General features: G+C 55.8%; 1 protein-coding gene and 1 long non-coding RNA gene across 2 annotated transcripts; one reads left to right on the top strand and one right to left on the bottom strand.

The window, feature by feature from the left end:
* Nucleotides 1-2,662: 2,662 nt before the first annotated feature.
* Nucleotides 2,663-9,018, top strand: LOC116962778 (proline-rich protein 2-like). Its single transcript, XM_042803462.1, has 4 exons — nt 2,663-2,778; nt 3,128-3,185; nt 4,665-4,716; nt 7,121-9,018. Exons 1-4 carry the CDS (start codon nt 2,663-2,665, stop codon nt 7,639-7,641), a joined length of 747 nt encoding a protein of 248 aa, XP_042659396.1. The 3' UTR covers nt 7,642-9,018.
* Nucleotides 9,019-9,550: 532 nt separating this feature from the next.
* Nucleotides 9,551-17,937, bottom strand: LOC116962773. Its single transcript, XR_006166519.1, has 5 exons — nt 17,843-17,937; nt 15,395-16,944; nt 14,668-15,263; nt 11,370-12,875; nt 9,551-11,261 (listed from the first exon to the last, which is right to left on the bottom strand). It is a non-coding gene; the product is annotated as an uncharacterized LOC116962773 (long non-coding RNA).
* Between the last annotated feature and the right edge of the window lie 1,507 nt (nt 17,938-19,444).

The raw sequence follows: 19,444 nt of genomic DNA, 5'->3' as shown, positions 1-19,444 counted from the left end.
GACTCAATTTTTCACAATGCCACTAATGCCTTTTGGTTGGGGAGGGCTGAGGTGCGCTGGGTGCAGCGACCTGAGAGCAGGGGGGTACCGCAGGGGTATTTCAGTAGCTTTTTGGGTGCTTGTGCCGGTGCCACGCGGATGTGGGTGGGTGCTGCACTGACATGGAGCGTTTCTGACGATGATGGGAATCCTGTGGGATCCCAGCATGGCCTGGGCTGCGGGCTGGGATGTGCTGGGCACGCAGGCAGCTGCCTCCAAATCCCTCCTGGGCTGGGCCTGCAGATTTAATGGCATTTAAATAAACAGGTGGGGTTTGGATTTGCTTTGGAACAGTTGTAAGGGGAAAGGAGCGGGATCCCAGTAATGTCCTGGCCCTGTGAAAGGGGGAGGTGATCCAGGATGGAGAGGGATCCAGGACAGAGGGGAGGCCAGGATGGAATGTGATCCAGAATGGAGGGAGATCCAGGACAGAGGGGGATGCAGGATGGAGGGGGTTCCAGGAGAGATGGAGATCCTGGTCAGATGCAAATCCAGGACAGACAGGGATCAAGGATGGATAAGGATCCAGAACAGATGGGGATCCAGGAGGGATGAGCATCCAGGATGGAGAGGGATTAAGGATGGAGGAGGATCCAGGACAGACAGGGATCCAGCACAGCTGGAGATGGGGGGTGGATGGGATCCAGAACGGGGGATGATCCAGGGTGGAGGGGACGGCCAGCGCTGGGGACAGAGGAGCTGACTGAGAGGCGGGTGCCTGGGGACAGTCCGGGGGAAGCAGGAGGGGGCTGGTGCTGGGGGGACCCTTCTTGGTGGCAGTTCTGTGCTCCCCAAAGGGGTGCTGGGTCTGGGGGTGCAGGATCCCTCTTGGGGGAGCAAGACCCACCCCCCCCCATGGGAGGTGCAGGTTTCAGGGGTGCTGGACCCCTCTCCCAGGGTGCAGGTTTGCCTGGGGAAACACGCTCCGTCGGGCCCGGGTGCTGCCGGGTGTCTCGTGGGAGCAGGAAGCCGGGGTGCGGCGGGTGCCACCCAACAACCGCTCCCGTCCAAAGTTGAGCGGCGAGAGGAGGCGGCAGCACCCGGCCCTGCCCGGCCCGGGGGGGTCCAGCACCTCCGTGGGGTGAGTGGCTTCCTCAGGGCTGGGAACTGGGGAGTCCTGGGCTATGGGGTGCCCCCAGCCCCACCCCGGGTTGGGGTGGCAAGCGCGGTGGGGTGTGGGCAAGCACCTTGAGCTGAGGCCGGTTTTGCTTGTCCGAGGACACAGCTGGGGAAACTGAGGCAGGGCAGGCTGGCAGCAGGTTGGAGGGCTCAGCGATGCGGGACGTCACCGGTGCCTGGTCCCGGCGTGCGCCCCAGGGCTGGCAGATCAGCTAGAGGAGGAAGACGCCTGCAGCATCCACGAGGAATAAATCCCTAATTAACCTTGTTCTAGAGGCAAAAGCACCGCCGGGCCGTGGCCTGACTTCACACCCAGCTGGGGGGTGATTTGGCCGTGGAGCTGCGGGACTGTGGGGTCCCCGAACCCCGACGTGGCTCCGGGGGCCGGGATGCCGTGCCGGGAAGGCTGAGTCACAGCCGGCGGAGCGGGCTCAGCCTGTTCAGCGTTTCGGTTTGCCAGGTTCTCGCTTACAAAGCTGGGCTTGCCCGGGGAGCTCGGCTCACCCCAGGTTTTAAGCAGGGGGGGCTTGGGTGGGGGAAAGGTCCAGGGGATTTTTTGGGGAGAGGCTGGCAATGTGTTTTCTCAAGGAGGGGGGTGGCCTCCCTGTGCTCGGTGCAGGTTTAGGGGCACCCCGGTGAGGATGCCCAGTGCAGTGGCATCACCCCACATTCCCTGGCACCACCCCCCATGTCCCAGTATCACCCCCCCCATACCCCAGCATCAACCCCCATACCCCAGCATCAACCCCCATTCCCCAGCATCAACCCCCCATGCCCCAGTATCACCCCCCCATGTGCCAGCATCACCCCTCATGCCCCAGTATCAATCCCCCGTACCCCAGTATCACCCCCTCCATTCCCCAGTATCACCCCCCCATGCCCCAGCATCACCCCCTATGCCCCAGTATCTCACCCCCTGTGCCCCAGTATCACCCCCCATTCCCCAGTATCACCCCCCCATTCCCCAGTATCACCCCCCATTCCCCAGTATCACCCCCCCCATTCCCCAGTATCACCCCCCATTCCCCAGTATCACCCCCCATTCCCCAGTATCACCCCCTGTGCCCCAGTATCAGCCCCCCATGCCCCAGCTGTTTTTGCCACCCACTGCCCGTCACCACAGAGGCGAGTGGCCACCAAGTAGCCGGGATGGGGATGGGGTACGACACCCCCCCCCCCAGACCCTGCTGGGGAGGGGGGGCTGTGGGTGCCAGTGCCACGCACTTCTTCACCACAGGGAGCTTTCCTGCGCTCCCCATCACCCCAAAATCCTCTGCCCCCTGCGAAGGGAGAGCAGGGTGGGACAATGCCGGGCATCCCGCTGGGATGAAGGGATGGGGAGGGATCCCTGGAAAAATTCCTCCTGATATTAAAGGCAGAATGGGAACCTCCCCTTCAGCACCCCCAACCAGCCTCCTTCACCCCGTTATTACCCCAATTCCCCTCCGCCGGCCTGACCCGGGGCTCATCTCTCCCCCAGCTCTGCCTCCCCCCCCCGGGCTCGATGGCTCCGGTGCTGGCAGAGGGCTCGGTGGCCCTGGCTACCGCGGTGGCCTGGGGCTCGGCCACCACCGGCCTCTTGCTGCTGCTCCTGCTCCTCTTCTGCTCCTTCTCCCACAGGTACGTTCGCTTATGGGGGTAAAAGGAAGGATTGGAGTTCTTCCCGAGGGTTTGCCACGGAGATCGTGGGCTCCGGGGAAATGCCGTGGGTGGGGAGGTGGGGTCAGCGTGGGATGGGGAGCGGGGAGCTCCGCGCCGGAGGGCGCTCTGGGTGCGAGGAACCTGCGTGGGGTCAAGCGGAGAGGGGGCGAGCAGGTGAATAAACGGAAAACAGCAGCGAGAGGAGGAGACGGGGGCGGGGGGGGGGGGGGGGACACACGGGGGGGCTCATGTGTCACCTCTGAGCCCACCCTGACCCGAGCATCCCTGGGGACGCGGCTCCGCTGACCTCCCCCTTCTTGCTCCGCAGGGCGAGCCGGCGGTTTTCCACCCAGAAAATCAAAGAAAAATCTGGGCTGGTCCGAGGGGTGAGTCCCCCCGGGGTCCCCACCCGTGTCCTCGCGGGGCCACCAACGGCTGCTGGCCCCCGGTGGAGGGCGAGGCGGTGGGTTGGGGGGACCTGGGGCCTGTCCCCACATGTCCCCTGTCCCCCCCCCGTCCCCCCCCCACCCCCGCATCCTGCGTGCTTTGACAGCCCTCCAGCGTCAGCGCGGGGGAACGTCCCTCTTCTCGCCCCAAATTCACCCCGAATGGCTAAGTTGGTGTGTGTGTCCCCCCAAAAAATAAAGCGTCACAATTAAGGGGAGGGGGGGATTGGGATGGGGAGGGGGGACAGAGGGTGGCCCTGGGCACGTGTGACCCCGTGGGTGCCCCACCCCGGGGTTTTCAGGGGATGTGGGTGAGCAGAGGGGATGTGGTTGCCCCCCCCCCCGGAGCTGTGGGGTTGTTTGGGGTCAGTCGGGGCTGGTGGGGGCCGGTTGGAGAGGGCAACCGGCCCCCCCCCCCAAAATCCTGTGTCCCCCCTGAGCACACACCCCCCCCAACACCCGTTCTGCTGGCACAAGGGCTGGGGGGGGTGACACGAGTGCCTGGGGGGGTGCACAAGTCCTGGGAGGATGATGCACAAGTGCTGGGGGGGGGTAAAAGTGCTGGGGGGGGGGGAGCACAAGGGTCCAGGGTGGATGAATGAGTGCTGGGGAGGCAGCGGGGGGGCATCAGTGCTTTGGTAATACACAAGTGACAGCAGGGGAGGATGCAAAAGCACTGGGGGGGGGATGCACAAATGCTGGGGGGGGGGATGCAGAAGTGCTGGGGGGGTGCACAAGCTCCCAGGGGGGGATGCAGAATTGCCAGGGTGGATACGAGTGCTGGGGGGAGGGAGGGATGTAAAAGTTCGGGGGGGGTGGGATGCATGAGTACAGGGAGGGGGATGGATGAGTGTTGGGGGGGATGGATGAGTGCTGGGGGGGATGCATGAATATTGCGGGGATGCATGAGTGCTGGGGGGGTGGGGGGATGCACAACAGCCCGGGGGGGGGGATGCACGAGTGAGCAGAGAGGATGCACAAGTGCCCAGGGAGGTGCACGAGTGCTCGGGGAGCGGCGGGCGGGGGGGGGGGGGGGGCTGCATGAGTGCTGGGACTGGGGGTTCACAAGTGCTGAGGGGGAAGCAGAAGTGCCGGGGGGGGGTGCATGGGTGTCGGGGTTGGGGGCGGGGGGAGGCTGCACAAGTACTGGGGAGGGGGATCTACATGAATGCCCGGGGGGATGAACAATTTCGGGGGCGGGGAATGCAAAAATATCAGGGGGATGCACAGCTGCCCCGGGGGGCGTGTGGATACAGGAGTGCCCGGGGAGGTGCACAAGTGCTGGGGGGGTGCACACAATTTCTGGGGAGGATGTAGGAGTGTCCAGGGAGGGGGATACAGGTGTAGCTGGGGCGCGGGGGGGGATGCACGAGTGCCGGGGGGGGCTAATACATAAGCACCCACTTATTCCCGTTGCAGGTGAAGCTGGTGAGGCTGGGCTCCGGCGGCGGGGGAGCAGCACGGCCGGGAGGTGGGTCACAACGGGGGGGGGGGACACACACACATACACACACACACACTGGTTGTGTCCCTCTGCCACCCCCGGCCCCGCCGCCGCGGGTGCTCCCGGGGCCCCTCGCACACGCAGGGATGTGGGTGCCGGGTGCCACTTGCCAGGGCCCTTCCCCGGTGTGGGGTGCAGCGGGATGGGACACACACCCCCCCCCCCCAAAACACCCACGCACACCCCGGGGTGCTGGCTGTGCCCCGGGGAAGGGCCACGCTGGTGGAAGGGAGCCGGGCGCCGCGGGCCGAAGGTCCCCGGGGACTCGTCCAACCCAACCCCGTTAATGATTTGCCCGACCCATGAACTCGGAGAAGCTCAGGGGCTCGGCGGGACTTTGAGCCGGCCCTCGGGCAGACGTGGGGGGTTATTTCCCCCCACCTTCACCCCCCCCCCCCCCCCCCCCCCCGCAAGTTGGGGTCACGGCAGCCAAAATGGGATAAATCAGCGCAGTTCGTTAAGCAGCTACTTGCAGTCCCCCGGCACGGAGAAGAGGACGGGGGACACCCCGCGGCCACGGTGAAGGGGCTCGCTGTGTCCAAAATCAGCTCCTAAAATTCCCAGTTACAGCAAAACAGCCCAGTGAAACCTGCTGCGGGGCCCAGTCCCTCCAGCAGGACAGTGTCGGCTGCTTTCAAATACCCGCTGGCCTGCCCCGTGCCAGGAGAAAGGGAATTGCCTGGGGAAAGCTTTAAAAAAGATATTTTAATGCTCCAAACCTTCCCGACGGATTAAGCATTCAGCCCGTTTGCTTTTCCACGGAGCTGGGAACAAGTTTCTCGCCCCGTTTTACGCCAGGAACACGTTATTTAGCACCGCTGGATAACGAAGCGAATTAAACGCCGCGTATTAATTTCCCCTTTTTGCCGCGCTGTGGCTGAGCTTCGAGCTGCTCAAGAGAAATCCCTGCTCCTCCTTGTGCTGCGGCGGGGAACACCTGAGTATTTTATGGGGTGGCCCCACCAGCCTGGCCCCAAGCACCCCGTTTCTGGGGCTCCCCCGGGTGCGTTTCCCCCCCCCCCTCTCAGCGAGGCACCCCTCACTCTCTCCTGCTTTTCTGTAGAGGGACGGGGAAAGGACACCCCAAAAGCGAAGCCTTGGTCCCTTGGGGTGCGCAGGCGGGATGCTGGGGTGCACCACGGTGCTCTTGCTGGGGTACTCACATCAGGGGGGGCTCACACTGGGTGCCCGTGTTGGGGTGCTCATATTGGGGTGCCCACAGTGGGTGCTCATGTTGGGGTGCTTACATTGGGGTGCTCGTGTTGGGGTGCACACACCAGGGGTGCTCACGTTGGGGGTGCTCACTTTGGGGTGCTCATGCTGGGATGCCAACAGAGCATTCATGCTGGGGTGTTCATGTTGGGGTGCTCATGTTGGGGTGCTCATGCTGTGATGCTCACATAGGGGGTGCTCACACAGGGGGTGCTCACACTGGGGTGCTCGTGCTGGGGTGCTCAGGTTGGGATGTTTGCTTTGGGGTGCTCATGTTGGGGTGACCATGTTGGGGTGCTCATGCTGGGGTGCTCATGTTGGGCTGCTCATGTTGGGGTGACCGTATTGGGGTGCTCATGCTGGGGTGCTCACACAGGGGGTGCTCATGCTGGGATGCGCACACTGGGATGCTAACAGAGCACTCATGTTGGGGTGCTCGTGCTGGGGTGCTCATGTTGGGATGTTTGCTTTGGGGTGCTCATGTTGGGGTGCTCACGCTGGGGTGCTCACACAGGGGGTGCTCACATTGGGATGCTCATGTTGGGGTGCTCACACAGGGGGTGCTCACATTGGGATGCTCATGTTGGGGTGCTCACACCGGGGTGCTCACACTGGGGTGCTCACAGCCAGAGGCTGCTTTCTGCCAGGACAGAGCTGGTGGGGGGTGAGGAGGCTGCGCTTTTCCCGAGGGGCTCCAGCCTGGATTGGGGGGGGGAGCACCCAGCATCCTGCACCCCAAATCCCACAGGACCACCATATCCCTGCATATTTAAAGCAGAAGGCGAAACACCCAGTTACGCAGCTTTTCCAGAGTCTCCTTTGCTTTCGGAGCGAACAAACTGGCTCGGTGTCCTGCTCCACCAGCTCCCTGTGTTGACAGATCTCGCACGCAGAGCAGAGCCTCCTACTTAAATAAATATTTGACCGAAGGGGAAGGCGGGTGGCAGGTCCTGACACCGCGCTGGTCCCGCAGTGGGGAGCACAAATCCCCCTGCCAGCAACCCGGGGATGCTGGCCCTGGTTTTGCTTCGCTTTTTATTATCTTTTTCACCAAAAGCTGGGGGAGCAGGACCCGGTGCTACTTTACCTTTACATTAGGCTGGAATGGTGCTGGGGGTACCCTCCCCAGCTCAGCATCTCTTCTCCCCCCTCCCTGCAGGCACCCCCTCTCCCGGTGAGCCCCAGCAGCAGGAAGACAGCCCCACGGTGCCGGGGGACCCAGATAATCCCGCTGCGGGGGATCCTGAGCTGCACATGCTGGGCTGGACACCCCGTTCCCACGTACTCTCCAGCCCGACCCCAAGGGCCCCCGAGTTTCTGCGGCACCGGCAGCTGCCGGTTGTACCCGGGGGTGCCGGCACACCCGCAGCGGACACTGTGCCGGATGCCGAGGGACCCATCTATGAAAGTATCCGGTACAAATCTGGGACGCTGGCAAAGCCTTGGGGTGGTGGCAGCACCCCGGGGGACTCCCCACCCCAGCCCGCCGGGGATGAGCTGAGCATCCCCGTGCAGATCATCGCCCAGGAGGAGCCGGGCAGCGAGGGGAACCCCGACCCCGTGTACGCTCGGGTGTGCAAACCGCCCCGGGCGCCACAGCCCCGGCAGCCCACCGGCCCCGCCGAACCCCAAGAAGAAGCATCTCCATCGGTACCAGAAAAACGCTTCGATGTGGCATAGGATGCCCCGGAGATGTTTTGGAGCTGCCTCAAGCCCAGGCGGTTCGTGCAAGTTTGATGGAGGGTTTTCCCGGCTGCGGGCAGGCACGGGCAGCGGCCATGGAGAGCAGCTCCCTCCCTTCCCAGCTCGAAAATTAAATGTAGGTGGCCCGGGTCATCCCACAGCATCCAGCATGGGGGTCCCTGAGTGTCCCTCTGGGACTTCCCCATTGCTTGGGGGGCCTGTGGGGAGTTGGGGTCACTCCCACGTGGGCTTGGCCAAAGAAAAAAAATGCAGAAGAAAAACGCGTGATTATTTTTTGGAGACGCTCCCCCCCCCCAAAAAAAAAAAGCAAAAACTTTCTTCCACGCATCATCCAGCTCAGATCCCCTGGGAAAAACCACCTGTAGGAAGGTCTTGCTTCCTGGGAGCAAGAGTTTATGGATGGAGAACTGTGTAAATAGTCCTTAATGGCTATTTTAATCATTTTTCATGAGTGTGCTGTGCTCTGCTTCATCCCCGAGGCCGTTTGGATGGGCTCTGCTGGGGGGACGAGTATCCCGCGGCCGGGGCTAAGGCAGGGGTGGGGACAGTGGCCACATTTCGCCGGATCCGAGGTGTGGGCTGGCCTGATAGAGTGATGGGACTCAGCTTATCTGCTCCCCAAAATGCTGACGGGGCCCCGGGAAGGGTTGGAGGGCAGCGTATAATGGGAGCAGCGGTTATGTGGCGTGTGCGAGATAACGCTGTTGTGCCCGTGCCGGGGGTGGCCCTGGATCTCCGCTACCGCTGCAACCCCCCACCAGCCCCAGGCAGCTCCGTGGGGACCTGCACGGCCCCATCTCCCCCCTCTTCCTCGCTTTCCATCGCCTCCCCTTTGCCCGTTGATGGTGGCCACCAGCGGATGCCCAGCCCAAAGCGGGCAGAGCCGCGGAGACCCATCGTCCCCCGTCCCACCACCGCGGCAGGAGGGTCTGGCTGCTCCCATCTCCCAGCTCGCCATCCCAGCAGCCGTCTCATCCTCTCCTCCCTCCTTCTCTCATCACATCAACCTCCAAAGCAGCCTGGGCTGCAACCCCAAGCTCTTCTCCTTCTCCCCTTTTTTGCTCTGCGTCCTGGTAAAACACCCAGGCGGGGCCCATCGGGACGTGGCATCGTGCTCCCAGACCCACCTCGCCGGGCTTTGCTTCTCCCCTCCTGCATCCACCCCCGCTGCTACCGATGCTGGTGGCCGACGTGCCGCGGGCCACAGCGGAGATGCCAGGGAGGAGACTTAGCTGCTACGCAGTGGCTCTACTGGGGCTGAGTCAGAGAGAATTTTAAGAAAGGGATTTCATTTTAAAGGGACAAAAAAAAAAAACAAAAAAAAAAACAAACAAAAAAAAAACACCAAAAAAATAATAATAAAAAAAAGGCTGTGACGTTATTCCTGGCTCAGGAGCTGGGGATATTTCTATTTTCACTCTCTGAAGTGTGGTGCTGCAAGCGGCGGGGTGAGTCATCTGGGCACGGCCCCGGCACGCCGGGTCCGGCACGGCCGCGCTCGGGGAGGCGAGGGTTGGGTGGCCGGAGCCACGGCGAGTCGGAGGGTTCTGCTCACCTGGGTCTCCCCCCGGCCCCGCAGACCCACCGCCCCCTTCGAGGCACCGGCTGGCGTGGGGAGAGGGAGGTGCTGCGGCTCGGGGGGCGACAGATCACTGACCCCCCGGCATGGCTGGGGCTGGAAGGGTCTATATGCTCACCTGACTTCCTATACACTCAGCCACCTTCCTGCACACTCGCCTGCCTTCCTATATGCTCATATCTCCTCCTATATGCTCATATCTCCTCCTATATGCTCAACCTGCCTTCCTATACACTCGCCTGCCTCAACATACATCCACCTTCTTACACTCACCTGCCTCTCCATATGCTCATCTGCCTCCTTAGACATTCATCTGACCTATACATTCACCTGCCTTCCTATACACTCATCCACCTTCCTACACATTCATCTGCCTTCCTATACACTCACCTGCCTCTCCATATGCTCTTCTGCCTTCCTAGACATTCATCTGACCTCCTATGCACTCACCTGCCTGCCTTATACACTCATCCATCTTTCTACACACTCATCTACCTTCCTATATGCTCACCTGCCTTCCTATATGCTCATCAACTTTCCTGTATGCTCACCTGCCTTCCTATATGCCTATCTGCCTCCCTACACACTCATCTGCCTTCCTATATGTTTACCTGCCTTCGGATATGCCCATTCACCTTCCTATACACTCACCTGCCTTCCTATACACTCATCCACCTTCCTACACACTCACCTGCCTTCCTATATGCTCATATCTCTTCCTATATGCTCAGCCTGCCTTCCTATACACTCATCTGCCTCTCCATATGCTCAGCTGCCTTTCTATATGCTTGTCTGCCTTCCTAGACATTCATCTGACCTCCTATACATTCACCCGCTTTCCTATACACTCATCCACCTTCCTACACACTCATCTGCCTTCCCATATGCTCTTCTGCCTTCCTAGACATTCATCCGACCTCCTATACACTCACCTGCCTGCCTTATACACTCATCCACCTTCCTGCATGCTCATCTACCTTCCTATACGTTCACCTGCCTTCCTATCCATAGGTGCTGCCGGTAGCATCCCCCGCCGAGCTGGAGCAGCGTGTCCGTGGGAAGCAGCGGGGCAGGCGCGTGGCCGTGTCCCGCTTCACACCACCTGCAACCCTGGATAGAAACATCAAAAATAGAGATTAGAGGGAAAAAAAAAACAAAAAAACAAAAAAACAACAAAACAACAAGTGTCTTCCCCAGCAGGTTTTGCTTCTCACAGCTGTGCTGTCACCTGCAGCACCCGTCCTGCTGCATCCCGGCGCAGCCAGAAAGGAGAGAGGTGACAGCTCACTGTCCCGTGAGGGGTGTGTGTGGGCTGGAATTGCTTGAAATGCCCCTAAAAGAGATGAAGTCTGGTGCTGCTGGTGGAAATCCATGGGAAACACAGCAAAAAAAAAAACAAAACCAAAAAAAAAAAAAACAAAGGAGGGCCAAGAGGATGCATAAAAGCCCCTGGGTGCTGCCCTGGTGTTGGGCTGGGCCTGGCTCCAATCCCCTTGCGCCTGCGTTGCTGCAAGTAATTTTAGCAGCATAAAGGGAAAACACTAAATTTTTAGGAGGGTGACACATGAAAGTTTGAAAAGACTGAAGATTTTGATTCGAGGCTGGCTTGCCCCGGCTATCTCAGGAGGGGTGTGTTGGCACATTCCCTGTTCCTTAATAAATATTAACCCATCGGTTGATTTGCACTGGGATGGAGATTTAACACTAACGACGTCTTTACAGGTGTCATAAAAATAAAGGAGTGGGGTTGGAACATTTCCAAGCTCGCCCATCAATCAGAAGGGTGAGTCTTTGACAGAGGCTTCCTTTCATCCAGTTTCAACAGAATTATTCAGTTCTATCTAAAAGAGGAGTCTTTGCTTCTCTGGACACTGTTGGAGTTGTCCTTCAAGCCCCAGAGAAGGGGGTGGTGATGTTCCTGGTCCATAGTTGAATGAGGATGGGAAATAACTCAGGATTTTCCTTCTCCACTGGAAAAGGAGGAGGTCAACCTTCTCTCTCTGGCCAAGCAAAGCATCTTTCATTAAAAAAAAAAAAAAAAAAAAAAAAAAAGAAGTAATACGTTAATTAAGTGAAAAACAAGCAGAAAGAGATCAAACCGACCAACTCCTACCTCCTTTCTTACCATCTTTCTGCATCCTAGAATTCCCAGATTAGGGCGAAATTGCCACCTCCAGCAGCTGGAGCACGTTGACGTGTGCTGCAAGATGGGTACAAGAGGATGGACGTCCAAGAAGGTGACGAGATGCTGCAGGGGGTCGGTGACCCACTGCCACACCCGGGCGCGGAGGGAAGACCCTGCAGATGCAAAAAAGCAGGCAGGTTCTGAAATATTCACAATATTTCACAAATATCGTGGCCGGGAGGCGCGTTGCAGTAGGACAGGCTGGTTGCAAAGAGAGGTGGCACTGGCTGGTGGCGGAAAGCCCTGGGGTGATCAGGAGGCCATCCCGAAACGCCGGCATCCTGTTCGCGGGGAGCAGCTCGCTGGAAAAACAAACAGCGACAGGCAACCTGTCAGGCAGGTGTTAGGGGGTTCCTTTACCCGCCGCTCAAAGGACAGGCCAGTTAATTATTAATTTTCTATTTTAAATGAAGCAGAGTGAAAGAAGGAGGCTTGGCTGGGTGAGAAGCTTGGGGCTGCGGGGAAGGGCAGGTTGAGATCGACACGGGCAGGCCCAAAAAAAAAAAAGTCAGTGATCCTAGAAACCTGCTCGGGGAGCAGCACCGAGATCTCATCTGCTGTCAGCAAGCCCCAGGAGAGGACAAATCCTGCCCGTGCCGTGTGTGTGTCCAGCCAGAGGCCTCCAGCCCCTCTCCCCTAGCTCAGATGGAAGATCTCCGTAGGGTGCTCCCAGCCCTGGGACCTTTTGGATGGGAGGAGATCCAGGACAGAACAAGCCTTTGCTGACATCCCCCATGAAGGGTCTTGAAGCCTTCAGCAACCCACAGGTCGGTAACTTTGGGAGCTAGAGGTGACGTCTTTCTATTTCAGAGCCCTTGGTGGACCTTTCTTCCATCTGTCTGTCCTGCGAGTTTCTGGAGCCGTGCGAACCTTTAGCACCCAGAGCATCCGGCGGCAAGGAACCTCTCAGCTCCACAGGGGACTGAGATGAAAGGCTCCACGTGGTTTTGAACTTGTAAACCAGCTTCACTCATTATCCCGTTTAGTAAAAGAAAATTCACTGTTTCCGAGCCACTCGCCATCTTACAGACCCCTGTCACACTCCTCCTTGGTCTCCTTCCTCCTCACCAGCTAGTTTGTGCAGATTACAGTTTCCCCCTTATATCAGACTGATACAGCTTTTTTTTTTTCCAGAGAAGCTCCTCCACACTTCTGTCTTCATCACGTTCTCCAAGCAAGAGAGTTTTCCCCAAAACCACCCACTGAGCTGCAGTGGAGAAGCTCCAGTTTGTGCGCGGTGGTCTGAGCCACGGTGAAGAGTCAGACTCCGTAGCGTGAGCGCCCCGGCCTTTTTCCTAGGAGCTCCATATCTCACCAACTTGGTTTTACTCAGCTTCCAGAATAAACCAGACGCAAGAAAGAGCCCATGCCCTGTGCGCTTGACTGAGTACTTTGTAGAGACCTGGAGATTTCTGAAACCATGTGGTCCCCAAGGGAAGAGCAGTGCTAGGAGTGAAAGCAGAGAGTTAAAAATGAGCAAGCCAAAGCAAAGGCAGAGGGAAGAAAAAAAAAAAAAAAAAAAAAAAGGCAAACAGGCCAGAGGTTTTTTTTTTTTAAAAAAAAAAAAAGTAGAAGGGCAAAGAGCAGAAAAGGAAACTCGTGAGCTTTCTTCCCCTCTTGGCTTGTCCTTGCTCAGACAGCAAAGAGGAGGGGAGGCTGGAGCCCGCGGGTCTGCTCCTGCAGCCGGGCTTGTCTCCTGGAGAAGTCCCTGCAACTCCAGCCCCGCACAAACCTCTTCCCTGGCAAGAGCAGGAGAGGGGCTGTGAGCTCTCTAATGTATCCGCGTGTTTCTTAAACACCCTTAAGAGGCGTACACCCTCCAAAAAAGCTGGTTATCGCTGGGTTTCAACACTTCCACGAAAGCCAGGAGGTGCAGTGAGTGGCTAAAAGCACCATTTCCTCCAGCGGAACGCGGCTGGGGCGCTTACGCCGCCCGGCAGATTTGGAAATGCAAGTTTTGGGATGAGCTTTTTAACGCAAGAGCGGGCTCCGCTTCCCCGCGGACATCCCAGCAGCCGCCGGGGAAGGAGCCGGGAGCCAAACGACTTTGCTCCCTTCCCCCTTCCCAGCTCCACCGGCAGCTTGTCGAGACGAGCCGGCGCTGGCTGCTGCACGCTTGGCAGCGAGGGAGCGGGGAGCCTTGCCCAGGTTTGGCTGGGCGAGTTCCCCGGATCGTGCGCGGCAGATTTGGGTTAAAATACACCAAATAGGTTGTCCGCTCGTAATCCGGGGAACAAGGAGGCGTCGCGGCGGCGCAGGGACACCGACAACAGGGTGTGTGGGCACAGCCGATCCGCTGTGCCCCGGGGGATGAAGGATAACCAGGCACAGACCCCAACACCACATCACAAAATAATTATATGGTTAAATAAAACGGGAAGAACAAGGAGAGCCCAGGGGTCCCTGGGCCATTTTAAGGTGATTGCTCCCCAAATGAGTTTTTGCTAATGGGGCTCAGATGGTGACCTGCAAGAGAAAAGCCCCCCTGCCCTAGCAGGTGCTGGTTTTGGTGGTTTTGCTTTTACGTGGCCCACCCAGTGCCTGTCAAACACTGTATTTTCAGACTATCAAGGAGCGGTCGCATCGCACTTCCAAAGATTTTCCTACTTGCATTAGAAAAAGCAATTTTTTTAATGTAAGAGTGGGGTGTCTCCACGGGCTTTAGTCACACAGTGCCTGAAAAAAAAGCACCTCACCATTGATTTTTCAGCTAACAGTGACGCATCATGCAAAAAAAAAAATCATTTCCCCACTTTTTCCTCCCTCCCCCAAGAGTTTGATGCATTAAGGAGGGGCTGAGGGCCAACAGCTGGAAGCAAGAGAGAGGCAGTGGAGGCAATCGGGAGATTTGCAACCCAGCCAAGGGCTCTGAAAACCTCTGCCAGCACCCGCCCCTCCTTCCATGGCCCCCTCCAAAAAGCAGGGGGAGAGGAGGAGCAGGCCTGGGGCACCAGCAGCGCTGTTCGGAGTCCACCGCGAGCACGGGCTTCGTTACCGATGTTTACATCGTTCTTTCCTGTTTCCTTTTTTGTATTAAAATTGGAAATCCCGAGCGCAGCCAGGCTGCCCTTGAACGCTCCTCACAAACGTGCCACGAAGCATAAACAGCTGGGGAGCCCTTTATTGCACTATATATGGACAAGGAGCCAAACTCCCTTTTTAATTTTGAAACAATCCCCCACCACCACCACCCAAAAAAAAAAAAAAAGCACACGCTTTCTTTTTCAAACATGCTTACTCCTTGCAGTTTGTTTCATCTGAGAGAGCGCCGCTGAAAAGCATTCCCTACAGACAAAAAGCAGAAGTGCAGCATGGAGCGAGAGTCCGGGGCACCAGTTTCTGCCTTCTGCATTAAATGTTGCAGGCTGCTTTGTTTACAATGTGGAATAGAGCCTGGAGGGTGTTTGGATGGAAGCAAAATTGCAAACGGCTGACTTGAATAACCGGGAATCACGGTCGCGTATCACCGTCTTCGCTGCAACTCAGAAACGACACAGCAGGCGCCGAGAGCTGCAGGACGTGCGTAGGATCAGAGCTTCCTCCGTGGATGCTGACGTGCCAAACCCCACCGCCTCCGCGGAGCTTCCCCGGGTCCCCCTGCTCCTGCGAGACGCTGCGAATAACTGCGCTGCGGAAAGCTTTCCCGACGTCACGTTTCTCTTCGCCATACGCGGCTTTGCGGATAATCTTTTTAAGCCCCTCCCAACGTCCTGCTCAGCGTCCAGGACGCTTCCGCATGGGAGAATTGGCAAAACCGCATTAAAAGAGCGTTAGGATCAGACTACCAGCTTTCGTGTCGGTGACTGGAACAGGCACGTTGCAATAACTGGCTCGCTGAAAAAAAAAAAAATGAAAGAAAAAAAGCTGGGATTATTTCACTTAAAAACAATAAGCATATAAATTATTCTTCGTGGCTACCTACTTCCCTCTTCCCCAGACCAGCCCCCTGACCACACAATGTTTACCGTGGTGGCTCTGGATCTGACTAGGGTTTGTAGCTGCTTGTAAATTCGGGAGGCTTTTCCCCCTCCAGCTTGTTGAGAGCATCGAGCCTGGGAAGGTCATGTAATCTGCTCCCAAGCAGAGGCTGCACCAGCCTGCTGACTCCCGCTCACCACGGCGGGCAAGAATGTCACCTCCTCCCGACAGCCCAATTCAAGCTTTTCCTGTAAGTTGGAAGAAATTATGCTCTGCAAAATAGAGACGAGCAAGGCAGCTGCCCTGAACCCTGGCAGTTGGCTGCTCGCAGGAGACAACGCTCAGCCAACGGCTTCCTCTCGCAGTTCGCGGCTTGCCAGAAGTCGCTGCGGGGAGATGAACCGTTTTGCGCGGTCGCCACGAAAGCCCTCCTACCCCGCAAGAAGTGGTTTTGCAAGCCTCGCTTCAAGAAGGTAATTAATTGCTCACAGAGTGTGAAGTAAGCGAAAAGTCCCGTTGAGACGTGATTAACTTCAAACTGATGGACTCACTCGCGCTCTTAGCACAGTCCTCGGCGTAATTTTGCCGTGGGTCAAGTTGCACGTCTCCAGATAACTCCCAGGCATGGGTGAGGAGTTAGCACGGGCTGTGGATGATTTCTAGGAGAAAGCTGAGATAAAGCGACTCTTCTCCTGGGGCTTTGAGAGTTCAGGAGTGGGGATGCGGCCAGATTTTCTCGGTGGTCCTCAAGGCCTTACTGTTGTTGAAGTCACCAATATCGTTTGTTGCCTCTGAGTCAAAATTGGGAAAAATAAGGGAAACTCTCCCCAATCCAGCTGGCTTTTGTTAAGGCCAGGATTTTAGGTAAATATTCTCCACACATGCACTGATACAGCAGGCCTTCAAGCGTTGCACAAGAACAAGGGGTTGAAGGCAATCAGTTTGCAGGACGTTGCCTCCATTTTAGATGGACACCACATCCCACAGAAGAGGCTCCTCACTGCCAACGGCCAACCGCACAGCACTGACAAGCTCTGCAGGATGAAACACCCCACAAACTGGGGGAGAAGTCTGATTTTGCTACCGGATGGCCCTGACAAGATGCGGCTTCGATAAGTGCCTGCGCCTGGAGTCTGGGAGGGCTTTTAGCTCTTCTTCTGCCGGTCTCATCTGCCAACGCTCGATTTGGGAAGGAGAGCGATGAGCAATGACGGGTCGGTTGACTTATGTAAGTCAGCTCAACTGCAGCTGTCAGGAAGACGAGCTTCTATGTCTCAGGACAAGAAGGGCAGCATCCAAACTCATGGACAATGCTTTTTAGGAAATTTTCATACTTTTCTTCAACTGCACAGTTGATGAAAATTTTCTTAACTTTCTCCTTGTTGCATTTCTTCCTCAAATGTCTTGATCCCATGAGCTGAGGATTTTAACAGCATCACGTTCCAAAGACCGCATGAATTAGCAACTTTGAGACCTGGATTTTCCCAGATCACAGTTTCAGTCCTTTGTGACAGCAATGACGTGCGGGAAAATCTAGTAAAAACCCTCCAGTTTATTTGGTTAATTTGGTATTGGTGGCTTGGCTCTGATTCATCTCCTATCAAAACAAAATTAATGATATTAATAGATTCAAAATGCCAGTTAAGCGGTTTATCCTGAGCTCATGTGTTCAGAAATGAAAAACTCTTGGGGTCGGGGGACAGAGGCCAAAGTGAAATGCCAGGCAGAGCAGTGGGTGGGTAAAACCAAGCCAAACTGCTCAGCATTGTTCAACTCAAACTAACAATTAATATTAATTTAAATTAAAGCTGTGACTAATGGTTATCCAGTGGACATGGGTTTCTTATGTATGACTTTTTTTTTCCATTGTGGTTTTCCCCATTTTAAAATGTTGCACAATTAGTTAAAAAATTGGGTGTGTTGCACACATAGCAATATTGGGAACACTACAAAGAGAAAGAGTAAAAAAAAATCAAAACCAACAGAACTAAACATATCTTAGTTCTTCTTATACAAAACAGGCTAAACCATCGCTAAATATTTTTAATTGTGATTTTTCACTTATGAGTTCATGGAGATTCACCAAAATCCCCTGTCAAATTCTGAGAGACCAAGGCTTCGTGAGATAGGAAAGGAAACCTCTGTTGTAGATAACTGGTTTAAAAATTTTGAGGAACCAAGGGTAGGAATAAACAGTTTCACGTCCATTCCCCAAGGCAGGAGGATAACAGATGGAATCCCTCATGGATCTGGACTAGGCGATCTGTTGTTCAACACATCATTACAAAATCTAACCAGGGAGTGAGTAGTGAGGTGACAACATTTACAGGCAAAATTATCCCAAACAGCCGTGCCTGAAACCAGGGAAAGATCTCATAGCACAATGTGATGAAGAGATACAATGGCAGACATGATTTAATGTCAGCAAGAAACACATCTTGGAAAAATGATGCTAATCATATGTATACAGTCACAGGCTCTAAATCAGCTATTACCTCTCAGGAGTAAAGAAAATTGGGGGTGATTGTTGATAGATGTCCGAGAAGATCGGCTTAACGCTCAGCAGTAGTCAAATCAAATGTTGGCAGCTGTTAGAAAAGAAATAGAAACCAAAATAATAAACATCATTATGCTGATGTATAATTACGTACCACATTTTGACAGCTGAGGCCACCCCATCTCTGATGGTTAATCAGAGGGAGAAGTCAGCTTCTGCGTAAGGGGAGACCAAAAGTCTGCAAAGGACGTGACTGGTGGGGCAGGGAGGGAGAACACGACAGAGCTCCTGAGTCACGAATACTGCAGGGACAACGAAGGAATAATTAGGCAGTAAACACCTAAGACAAAAGCTCAAGACTCTAAAGAAATTCCAGACAAACAAAAGCAAAGAAGTTTTCCGCGTAACTTATCGGCCCCGGTGAAGCTGCAGGGGCAGGATGTGGTGGAGACCAAGCGAATTAAAAGGGTTCAAAAAGGGACTAAAGAAATTAATGGATTAGAGGTGCATTAGTGCTATGAAACATGATGGGCGGATGCTCTCCAGATTAAAAGTGGACTATTAACCACAGAAAAACTACGTGAACCCTACGTGAAAAGATCTCAATGCAAGATTTGAAAGGCTGCTCCCGCGTCACACGCGCTCATCCTCGGTTCTACCACGCTTGCTCACAATCCCAGCAGAGATGCCACAGGGCGTCAACTCCAAATCCAGCCACGAACCTTCTCGTTTTGGGTGTGTGTGTGTGTGTGTCAGGTACAGGGACATATCGATGAGCTTTACGTACCCGTATTGTTCACATTTTATTTTCTTGGTATACAAAGGAATTAGCTGCCCAGGACTGGGATGCTTAAGCAGTGGATCACGCACACATACTGCTCTCACTGTATTATTAAACACTCTTACACTACACCAAGTCTCTGAATCCAGACTATAGACAGGCACCATGAGTACTTATTCTGCTTGGATTTAGCCCTTTCAGCTTACTTGCAGCTAAAATTTAACCTGACATCACCCCCAAACTTTTGATGCTAAAGGTAAAATTAGTGCGATGGGAATCGATAAAGCTGGGATAGAGAGAGGTCACATAACGCCCTAAGGTGAGAATTTTCCACGGGCTTGGAAGAATTTTGCAAGATTTAGGATAGACAGTTGATGGGTGTGACTATTTGTTTAGTCTCACGCATTTATGTCAGGGTTTTTTTTTAATGGGCTGCGAATGATTTTTTAGAACACAGAGGTGAAGAAATGCCTCTGGAAGCAGGACGCATCTGTGCCCGGTGCTGTGGGCATACGGTGCGGCTGGCATCCAGGCTAGGTAAGACACGGCTGACCTGCACCGCACACAGTGCCCGCCGCTCGCCACCCCTTTGCTGCTTGCACTGAAAACAGAGCGAAAACACAAGATGATTTCTCCCAGAGCTTCGACCAAACTTTTCCACCTTTTAATAAAATAAAAGCAACCGCGGTCGCCACACGCCAACCCGAGGCTGAGCCACCACCTCCGATTTCCCCGTTGGCCGGGCTGTCCCCGCCCTGAGGAGCAGCCCACGCCACGCCGTGACTGAAGGCAGGAAGGCGGGAGGGGGGGGCGCACCGG

This window comes from Tyto alba, unplaced genomic scaffold, assembly GCF_018691265.1.
Source record: "Tyto alba isolate M040663 unplaced genomic scaffold, T.alba_DEE_v4.0 Super-Scaffold_40, whole genome shotgun sequence".
In the NCBI taxonomy this organism is placed as follows: domain Eukaryota; kingdom Metazoa; phylum Chordata; class Aves; order Strigiformes; family Tytonidae; genus Tyto; species Tyto alba.
The sequence above is the reverse complement of the archived record's forward strand: the minus strand, read 5'-3'. Positions and strand labels throughout refer to the sequence as shown.

Excerpts from the sequence above, each read along its gene's own strand:
- LOC116962778 (XM_042803462.1), top strand. The coding sequence starts at position 2,663 with ATGGCTCCGGTGCTGGCAGAGGGCTCGGTGGCCCTGGCTACCGCGGTG. Across the intron at positions 2,779-3,127 it reads TTCTGCTCCTTCTCCCACAG|GGCGAGCCGGCGGTTTTCCA; the intron begins GTACGTTCGCTT and ends CTTGCTCCGCAG. Across the intron at positions 3,186-4,664 it reads AATCTGGGCTGGTCCGAGGG|GTGAAGCTGGTGAGGCTGGG; the intron begins GTGAGTCCCCCC and ends TTCCCGTTGCAG.